The 11,120-nt window shown below is 40.2% G+C and overlaps 1 protein-coding gene across 8 annotated transcripts in view; it reads left to right on the top strand.

Annotated features, from left to right (window-relative positions):
• Window positions 1–9,728, top strand: part of EYA1 (EYA transcriptional coactivator and phosphatase 1) — a 308,341-nt gene extending 298,613 nt beyond the window's left edge. For 4 of the 8 annotated variants that reach the window (XM_012809807.2, XM_012809809.1, XM_003797263.2 and 1 more), the window contains exons 17-18: window positions 1,157–1,257; window positions 7,752–9,728. In XM_012809807.2, the coding sequence (XP_012665261.2) occupies window positions 1,157–1,257; window positions 7,752–7,832 (182 nt within the window). In that variant the 3' untranslated portion in view covers window positions 7,833–9,728. The remainder of the gene's footprint in view (window positions 1–1,156; window positions 1,258–7,751) is intronic. The other 4 variants (XM_012809805.1, XM_012809810.1, XM_012809808.1 and 1 more) reach the window with 1 other exon arrangement.
• Window positions 9,729–11,120: the final 1,392 nt, after the last annotated feature.

Genomic DNA, 11,120 nt, shown 5'->3' with positions numbered 1-11,120 from the left:
GGTTGTACATATTTACAGTGATGAAGACTATACTTTGTATTTGTTTCATGAAGTGATTTGCTATTTCACAGTTTAGTGGGCACCTACAGCAGCATTGAAATTGCATCCTTTGAATAGGGCTAGCTCTATTTCATTCTGTCAGATGCAAACTAGAGATTTTAGCGCAAAATACAAATATAAAGCAGACATTTGTTTAAGCAAACAAGCAATTTGTTCATGAGTATATCTGATCCTTATTTGAAAGAGGTGCAGGCCTCGCTCAGCCATTCACATTTGAAAACTATAAACTGTCCCATTGTCCATTAAAATGACCCTATTGGCAGCCCAAGCCCTGGAACCCCATTTTCTTCTCTAAGAAGAAACAATGCCTGCATTAACTGCAGGGATGTGCTGACAGTGTAGCCGCCACAGGAGCCCAAACTCAGTCATGACATGGGAAAGATAATAGACAGATAAAGGTATTTGATTACCCTTATCCCACTTTTCGTCCAGGGAAGTGCTTCATTGAACAATTAGAAGCCTGGGTAAGGCAGCCGTGATCTCACTGTAGTACCCAAATTACCTGCCATTTATTTCAGAAGGAGTTTTAGGAGAATATCTCAGGGAAACACATGAGGTCTTTAATTTAGCTGCCAACGAAAGGATGAACTAATCCCAGTGCTGGTTTGTCAAATGCCATCACAAAGCCAAGTCCAGTGATTTTATCATTCTCGGCGGTCTTTGGATTAGATATTAGAATTTGATATATAGTGAAATATTTTTAAAATCAAGTTAAAACGTGTTGCCAGAATTACATGCCTTTGTTTCGACCAAGCTGATAGGGAAAAAAGTAGTCCTGAAAAATACCACTTTTTCCTCCACGTGCTATACTGTGATCAACTAGATACTGCTTTTTAGTAAATGAGTCCTTAGAAAAAGACTATCGAAAATGCCAATTTCTAGGGGACAGAACGAGACACTGCCCATAATTTACAATTTTCAATTTATTGTGCTATTCTGTGTGTCAGCCAAGTGGCATAAAGACATTATTCTAGGTGCACAGGTGGGATAGGGTTGAATCCGAGCATGAAGAAAGCATTTTATATAAAAAGCTCAAGGGCTGTCACACTGTGTTATCCAAACTTAACCTCTTTTATAATGTATTTTTATTCATTAGGAAAAGAAAGCTGTTTTGAAAGGATAATCCAAAGGTTTGGGAGGAAAGTAGTGTATGTTGTCATAGGAGATGGTGTGGAAGAGGAGCAAGGAGCTAAAAAGGTGAGCGGCCCCAGCCCGTGCGTCTTGGCCCGTTTATTGTCATGTAACAAGTGCCATTTCTCTGAAACAGACTCTGCATGTGTGCAGAGAAGCCTTTAATAAATAGGGAGTGTGCACAAGCTCAAGGCCACAGGTAGAGCAGAAAGGCAGGCTCTGTGGAGTAGCTGCCAACCAAAACAGCACATGTGCCTGACTCACGCCAGTCCCCCTGTCCCTTCCCATCCCGCGCACGCATGTCAGATGTTACCAGGTGATTCAAACCTTGCTACCTGAGGCTGAATGAACACAGCCTGAGAACTTTTCAGACATCTTCAAAAAGCCTCTGCCCATTGTTCTGCGCTGGCCTGCAAGATGAGCACCTGCCCTCAAGGCCTTGATGCCTCCTTTTTACCATGAGGTTGGCACCTGCCTCCCTCGGGGCACAGGGAAAGGGAGCAGGCCTGACTCCAAGTCTCTTGGCTCCCAGTTTGCCCAATGCACTTCATCATATTCTTCTGAATCCCTGCGAGTATAATTCTATCTTTACTCTTAGCAAAAGCTTTCTTTAAAGGAGAGGATGATTTGCCCTTAGGTTTGTAGCCAGACTGTGAAGACTCTATCTTTCTCCCACACCCACGTCTTATGCTCAGGGCCATTCGTCTGCTCACTTTCCTTTGACCATGCCCAGCACTCTTTCTCTGCTGTTGCCTTTTTTTTTTTTTTTGGAATGATCTTTGCCCCAGTGCCTTTCTGTCATTGTTCTATTCATTTCAAAATTTCTATTCTAAGAGCTCAATTATAGTAGCACATGCTTTGACTGGGGAAGCTGTAATGGTAAATAGCTTGGATTATCCAGTGAGACCCCCTGGATTTGAATTATGGCTCTGCTGCTTACCTGTGACTTTGAACAAGTTACTTCTACTTCTCCTTCCTTGTCTGTAAGTGGGAATACTAATAGCACTTAGCTCCTTGGACTACTTGAGGATTAAATTTAGTTGATTAGTTTATATAACTCCCATAAAACAAAGCCTGATATGTATAAAGTGTACAACAAATGGTAGTCACTGTTGTTATTTATTTATTTATTTATTTTTAGAGACAGAGTCTCACTTTGTTGCCCTCAGTAGAGTAGCTGTGGCATCACAGCTCATAGCAACCTCCATCTCCTGGGCTTAAGTGATTCTCTTTCCTCAGCCTCCCAAGTAGCTGGGACTACAGGCACCCACCACAGCACCCAGCTATTTTTTTTGTTATTGCAGTTGGACCAGGGCCGGGTTTGAACCCACCACCCTTGGTATATAGGACTAGTGCCCTATTCACTGAGCCACAGGTGCTGCCCCACTGTTATTATTTTGGTACATGCCTGGTTTTAGTGAGCTAAAGAGGTAGGGATCTGATCTTTCTTGGTTTGTTGTTTGGGACTCTGGCCGGGGCTGGGTTTGAACCTACCACCTCCGGCATATGGGGCCGGCACTCTACCCCTTTGAGCCACAGGTGCTGCCCTGTTATTTGGGATGCCTATCTTCAACACACTTGTACTCCATAAATGTTTCTTGAATTGAAGAACTATTTTATGAGATAAACCGAAAGCATAATTTCCCCTCCCTTCCCCATGTACATACTCATAGGAATGCTTGTAATTGAAACAAGTTAGCTCTTCTAGAACACACCAGAAATAGCACATAAAGTCACCAGATCATAGATACCAGCACTGAGCTTAATTCAAGTCCAATGCCTCTGAATTCCAATAGGAGCATAGGAGATGACTTGAATCCTGTAAGTAACAGATGATTTCACGGATGCCCAGATCACGCTTGCCGTCAGTGCTGGTGGAAGCCCCCCAAGGTCCTCTAGTGCTGGCTGGGAAGCCACATAAGCATCACCTCTGGCCTTTCCTTCCCCGGCTGCCAACCACTATTTCACTGGGCCTATCTGTTCACCCTATGGGCTGTCTGTATAAAATAAAATCTTTCTCACTCTCAATTAAATCCCCCAAACTGTATCCTGGCACATGAAACAGAACTTTCGGTGAGAAGCCAAACTCAATTTTCTTCCTGGGACGAACTCTGGAGCACAGAATTGGTTTGGGCCTCTGAGCAGTGTGGTCCTCGGCCACAGTGTGAAACAAGCTGGTCCTTCTTCCTCTGGGAGCAGGCTGCTCCTCAGTTCCACACTGCTCAGAGGTGCACGTCCTCCCAGCTCTCAAATTTGATTTTGTGGATGACTTTATGTAGTGAGTCCAAAAATATTTGATGTGAACAAACTCTTTGCACCTTGACACCTGCCTCTGTGTGTGTAAAACATACAATTATTTCAGGTTCAGAATCCTAATCATCTTGTAAAAGATTCAGATGTTATCAATCTACTAGAGTGACAGATGGGACATTCCTTTCTTATCTCTAACTTTATCAAAAGAGTCTCCCTTTTTGTCTAACCTTTTGAGGTTAACTATTTTAGCAGCTGAGCCTGAGTTGAGAGAAAGGATCTAATAATTCATAATCGATAACAGCATCTTTAAAGTGGAGTACTGCACAGAAGTAGAGAATGTGAAATAATTTAGGAGGAAAGACTCTACAATTCAACATCATCTCACTTTAAAAACTATAAAAAGTCAAGCTAAAAAATTGCGATGGCTAGCCATGCTTTTATAATCCTCATGGTAAATAACAAGAATGGCTACCAATCAGAAAGCCTTTATTACACCTCAGTTTTTCTTTTGGGCAGAAATGGGCAGTTTGTTATTAATTATAGCAATTGTATGTGGAAGAAATTCTTAGACCCCTTTTAAAGATGAGAAAATTGAAGTATAATAAGGATTAATACTGTGACCAAGATCACACATAGGATTGGAACCCAGTTATTTTCTCTGGCCTTGAGATTTAAGCACAGATTCCTTCAGACCATGAAATACGTTTTTATATCTTCAGTATCTTTAAAATCAAGTTAAGTGAATGTTTTATTTCATTTTGGGAGGTAGATTCATGATTAAAGACACATTCTGATATTCTGAGTAATTAGGATTAACAGTGAACAAGCGAAGTCCTGCACATTTGATGAGGCAGAACATTTTCGTGCTCCACACAGGTTGTGTTTCCAACCTGCTTTTAACCATTTAGCTTGGCTCGCTTAGTTGCGTGTCCTTGTAAAATCTAGTATAACACTGTCTTCTCTGTGGAGAGGTCTTTCATCTCCCTAACTAATGTTCTTTTGCTAAAGGTAGTGACTGGTTTTTGTTACTGGGATTAAGAAATGTAAGGTAATCAGCCAGTTGGCCAGTTTTGTTAACGGTCAATTGAGGTCTATTCTGTCATCCTTATTCTCCTTGCCAATGTAGTCCAAGGACTGTCGTCAGTAATTTAATCTATAATTTGTATCACAAAAAAATACCCCCTTCAAAGAGAAGTTGGAAATGCCTCTGTTTTGTAAAAGAACAACCCTTTGTTCCTAGAAAGACTGCCACTGATAGGTTTTCTTCTTTACCGTAAAATGCCTTATTTCCCTAATATAGCATGGCTTGATGGAAAATAATTAGACAGATACGATTAAAATGTAAGTAACAGTCTCCTGTATGCATATGAAAGCACAGATATGCTTTGTTTTACACACATGATAATTGTATATTTTCTGTACTTGCTTTTTTCCCTTTATCCATCCTGGCAGTTACTCCCCATCAGCCCAAATCCTTTTAAGCGTGAGCATCAGTATTCTGGAGCTGAAGAGATAGCTGGTTTCCAGTATTTACTATTACAAACAGTGCAACAGTGAAGGGTCTTTATGTGGGTCGTGCATGTGCTATGGGATAAATTCTTAGAAATGCAATACTTGGGTCAGAGAGTATGTGCTTAAAAATTTTTGAAACATTAATACATTTATAATAATTCATCAAACTTCACTTTACATGCAGTATATCAGATACATAAGGGTAGAGTTAAGGAGATTTGGAAAGTTGCCCTTGTAGACAAGACGAGTAGGAATAATGTGTCATTATTTTCCCAGTAGATAATATTTTAGTTCAAGAGACCCACTCCTCTGAATCTATGCCTGATCTTGATGAACTAATCATATCTCTGTTAAGGTTTGTGGGTAATTGTTTTTGGCTCCAGTGACCTGAGGGATTCTCGCCACTTGGGTTATACTTATCTGATTATAAGCAGATGAATGCTGCTGTCCAAACCAGTGTGCCCACTCCAATTTTCTTTGGACTTCTCTACTTCTAACCCATCACTCTATTTCCACTGTCCCTCTGCCACCACCCAAATTCATCTCCAGGCCATTCTCCCCTGGCTGCTGCCTTAAATTGTTCTTTCCCAGTGTGTCCCAGCTTTCAGTGTTAGCCTCCATTTATAAGATAGGAATCTAAACTCCCATAGGTATTTCATGTGCTTCTACCTTGAAAAACCTCCTTCCTTCACATCCCTGTAATGGACACACCCTTCCAGCCTCATCACTTTTCCTAATGGGGAATCCCATTTCCCTGCCCCCCTCCCTATCCAGCTAAGCTCTCTTCTCTCTGAATTTATGATTACAATTTGTCACTGTCTTATAGTGTAAGGAAAGTGTTTCATCACATATGTGTTGCCTGCCAAGCAGTTCATGGCAGGGATAAATATATCTTGTGTGTATTACATATCTACTGTAGCTATGCTGCTATGCAGGTAAGAGACTATTTTGATAATAAGAAGCAACCCTGGGTCATTTCCCCATAGCCCTTATTTTTAGAGCTCCAGGAAGAATATGCCACAGTTGAAGGTCATATGGTAAATGCCAGAGTTGAGAGTATAACCCAGGTCTCCTCATTCTAGCATGTGTTTTTCTTTTCTTCTTTTCCAACTATTTCTGATTTCATATAAGAAAAATTAGTTGCAGTGGCTAAACACTGATGCAAGGAAAAAACTATTGATTTTGCACCCACTTGTACTGGGAAGCTCTTACATTATGTAAATGAATAAAATGTTCGCATCATAGGTGCAACATTAACTCAACACTCTCGTTAATAAACTCCATAGCAGGGCTTACCAGGCCTTACACCATCGGGCTCCAACTCTGTCTTCTCTCACCCCCACCTAGTATGTTACTAATGAATTGCTTCATTATCTTCTGTCCCCCAACCCACACAAACCCATAAGTGTGCTTTTCTCCTTTCATACCCAGCTCAACTATCACCTCCTCTTTTCAGACATTAGAAATGAGCACACTTGATTGTTGTACATTTCTACCACTCACTGTGAGCCAGATGCATCTCTGGTTCTTCTGCACATAGCACAGCTGCCCTGTAAGAAGGAATGCACAATGGTACGTCCTCCAGTGTAAAGAAAGAGATCCTTAGTACTCATTTCTGGACTGTTCTGTTAGTGAAGGATAACAGAGATATATGGACACTGCAAAAAATCTTCAGAAAAATCTCCATTGCATATTGGAAGGTGGTATAATTTGAGGCAAAGACCCTGCAGATCACATAGGTGTTATTTATTAACAGAGTATCCCAAAAATCACCCCTAAAGAGTTGTCGCTAACTCTACCTTTATCTCCAAAATATTTATTACAAAATTTTACGTTTAGAATATCCCATTTTCCCAGGGTGACATTTGGGGCACCATGTCGATAGAAATGGTAGCTTCCCCAGCTATCTATATATGAAAAAACAAAAGCCCTCACCACCACTGTTTGATTCCCTGACAAATTTTCCTGTAAGTTTGAAAATTTCTCAGAACTAAAACTATAAATTAGACTCTGTGCTCCACATTGTTTTTTTGTATAAAACAATTATTCTGTGAGCTAAAGGGAAAGGTGATGATTATGTTTCTCTTATTTAAGAAAAAGATTTTGCCGATACTAAAGTACTTACTATAGTTCCTTTGAGCAATAAAAGTTTATTATCATATTTTTACCTTTTTGAATAAGGTAACCTATTTTTTTACCTGTTCTGCTTGTCCCTGGTTCAGTCAGGTGTTTCCTGTCCTTCAAACTAGATTTTTAGATTGATGAGTTAAATCATAACTACAAAAACCTTAGATTTTCATTTAAAATTTTTCTTACCTGGTAAAGCCATTATAAGGTCAACGTGAAGAAGAACTGATGGAAATAAATGAAAAATATTGTTGCAAGATTAAGTAAGGAAAAATGTAAAATACTACCAACTAGGGAAACCTGCTAAAACTCATAAAACACAAGCTTTTTAAACTTTAGCATTAAAAGCCTACTGGCTACTTATGTGTTCCTCAGTGTTCTTCTTCCGGTTGGAAAAGATATTTGAGTCACAGTGTAGACCCAGTTAGGAAATAGCCATCACCCTTTCCAGAACAGACTCCAGATTACGTTTTAAAACTCGTCCTGCATTTGCAGTAGGGGAAGATTAAGGTTGAATTTTTGTTTTAAACAAACATGATGTTAAGATCTTAGCTGCTGGTTGTCATGGCACTGAGAAATACGGGGAGTTTCGTGATGGGTTTCGGAGGGAGCTGGAAGGGCTTGTGTTGGGTGCGTCCCTGTCCTCACCCTATCTGCCCCTCCTGCAGCATGCTATGCCCTTCTGGAGGATCTCCAGCCACTCAGACCTCATGGCCCTACATCACGCTTTGGAACTGGAGTACCTGTAACAGCGCACGGCACTTTGAAACTGCACAACTGCTCCATGACCAGGGACAAATCCAACAAGCCCAAGTGTCTCGTCAGCGCTGGACTACAGAACTTAGCGATTTCGACATACTTATGCACAGCTGCTGTCGGTCTTGACCTCTGCCCCTGGGGTGCATGGAGGACCACATCCATTTCTTCAGAACAGCTGTCAACTCTAGTACTGTGAATTCAATGAAAACAAGCCATGAGAATGTTCTAGCACAGTGTAATGTGTCTCTGCCACATTAACTACACGGTTCAAACCTGTGAAGAAAGGACCTGCAAACAATTCAGTTTTAGCATTTTCAATGTGACATAAACAGCTTCTCCAATACAGAAAACTTGATTGCACAAAAAAGACTGAAATGTGTTGCCTGAATCCCAGTGGAGGAATTGTCTTATAAAGAAGGTTTACTTTTTGGTGTCTCATACCCAGGGTAATCTGTACATCTCTACTTATTTATGAACAGACTTTTTTTTAACAGCTTTATTGAGGTATAATTCACATACCATACAGTTCACCCAAGCAGACTTTTTCGATTTCAAATCATTGAAGAGACAATAGCAGTAGAAATAAGTGATTAAAGTCCTTTGCCTCACACCATGGCAAGTACAGTACTTTGAATTTTAGCACATTGCAAAGTAGTTTAAAGTATGTCTAATTTAAACGTATAATATGTACATCACTGAGACAATCATGTACAGAAAGAATTTTTGGTGTAAATTTGTAATAATGGATGATTCTTTTACATATTGTTTAGGGAATGGTATTGAAAGGTAGCAATGCCTTGATAGTGAAGCATGAGGCAACATGTGCAGAAACTCATGTGCCTTATCTGAGTTTTGGGTATAAATATGGAGATCGTGGATTTTTTTTTTTTTTTTTTTAGGTAATGTTGTCAAGACCAAAAGCATGGATGTCAAGTGTCAATAAGGATTCTGTTTTCTAAATATTTTTTCCCATCTCATCTCTCCAAATTTTTAAAATTCTATTAAGAGGGCCTTGATAAAATAATACAGCAGTTTCTTAAATACCACCTCACTATTTCATTTCAATACTAATGTATTATATGTAACTACTTGGAAAAAATTATTATTCAAATACTTCTTCCCACAGAAAGAATATAGATGATAGATATATTTTATTAATAAAGGGATTCATGAATTGGAAACTAGCAAAGTTTTCATGTGCTCAGAATTAGTATGTCTGCTTTTTCTTACATGATAATGTATTCCTTTATCTAAGTATCTGGAAATCATCAGAATATTGCATTATTACTCCCTACATTCATATGCTGCTTTTCCTCTCCACCCAGAGGAAAGTTCATTGCCAGTAGTGACCATGGCCTCATCATCACCATGGAAATGATGTTCCTCTCCACTTGCATTATATAGTATGTGACAAGCATAAATCTGGAAAATTAAATATTACCTTTGTCATACCACAAGAAATTTTTTCTAGAATGATCAGTTTGGGCACTACTTTCTTACATCTAAAGCTTCTCATTGTCATGAAATTCTTAAAATTCATCCTAATATTATATTGGGGAAGAAAACCACCAGCTTTGGCACAAAGTAGCTGGTAAGCTACTCCATCCTTTGAGGTTTCATGTTGCTGCTAGAATTAGTCATTTGTGGATTCTCCAAATTGTTTAAATTAATAATTAGGTTATTTTTTCCTTGTTTTGCTTGAAGCAAATGGAAGTTGACAGTTTTTTAACCTGTTCATTTTATGTTTTTGTACTCTGCAGACTGAAAAGACAAAGTTTATCTTGGCCTTACTGTATAAAGGTGTGTTGTGTCCACAATTGTGTACAGAATTTTTCTTCATTAATTTTGTGTTTAAGTTAATAAAATTGATTTGTGAAGTACTGTAAGCTCTTTTAATGGCTGTATCATCATCTTTTGGTTAATTAAAAAGCAAGATCTTGGTTTCATTAGATCATTCAAAATCCAACAAAAGAAAGAATGTGAAGTAATTGCAGTGATGGTGTTATCAGTCCTTTAGGGGACTAAACATGAAGGCTAGCAGCTGTTTCTTTGATCACTGAGAACTGATGAATGGGAAGGCTCTTTACTTCCCCCAAAACTACACACTGGACCCTCACTCATTTTTCTACTATAAAACAGAATTCAGCCTAAAGCATCTTAGATTGTAGAGTATACATTTAGCTACTTAAATACCCAAGAGACAGCAATAGAAAGCAGTTTTATCCACAAAGAACACCACCAACACACACCTCGATGATCTTGGCCAGGTTGATCAGTGGCAGAGCTATAAAACACAGCTTGCTTCCTTCTGAGAATTTAATCTTAGAAACAATGTATGCAGATGTGAAAACCAAGCACACAGTAGGTGAACCCGTTTCCCAGGCCCCTGATGTGTATTTTTCACATGCACACCTGGGACCAAGTGGCCTAGATAATGAGTTACTGAGCATGCACAGACACCCTAAGAATGAAAAGAGGAGAAATTCTTTAAAGAGAGGCAAGGGTGGGAAGTGAAGGGATTTTTAGGTCTCAGGTAAAAAGACAAAATAGAGGGCATACCCTCGAAGATGAATTTTCTAAAGCATCATGTCTAACGTGATAATCCCTGGTCGAAGTGTTTAAATAGCTTCACTTTAATCATGGATTAGAGCTCAGATCCCAGCATTCTCTCTCATTACCGAAACGAGCTAGCACACTCAGCTAGTACCCTAGGCTCTTTACTGGCCCAAACCGTCCTCAAGCATCTCTGCCTCCTCTTTGCTCAATGCACTGCCCACAGTGGCAGCCTCCACCCTCAGTCCACCCACATCCCATCCAGCGCCAGGCAGTCCCTCCTCCCGCAGAGGCTTCTTTCCCCCACAGCATGAGTGTTGGCTCCTTCTCCTGAATCTCCTGCCCTCTGTCTGTGTCTTTACTGGAAGCCTACATTCCATTCAACAGAGTCGCTGGGCCCTTACCATGTGACACTGTCCTAAGGTGCTGAAAGTAGGACGTCCCTTCCCTCAGGACGTGGTTGATAGTGGAGTTGGTGGAAACAAACAATAAATGAATTACTGAATAAGTTACAGGTTCTTCATGGAAAACAGAGGACGTGGGTCAGTGACAGGCATACCCCTCCTGGAGCAGGAACCGAGCGCCCAGAGGTCTGAGCTGTGCCCCCCTGCTAAGGGGTAGGCAGAATGTAAGGCCCAGGACTGGAGCATGCAGGAGAGACCCACAGAGGACACTTCTGCCCCTCGTGTTCTAGAAGCAAAAACCACTGCCAAGGAGAGGAGTGG

Source organism: Otolemur garnettii, unplaced genomic scaffold, assembly GCF_000181295.1.
Source record: "Otolemur garnettii isolate 467f Iridium unplaced genomic scaffold, OtoGar3 scaffold00113, whole genome shotgun sequence".
In the NCBI taxonomy this organism is placed as follows: Eukaryota; Metazoa; Chordata; class Mammalia; order Primates; family Galagidae; genus Otolemur; species Otolemur garnettii.
This window is presented reverse-complemented; position numbering and strand designations above follow the sequence as displayed.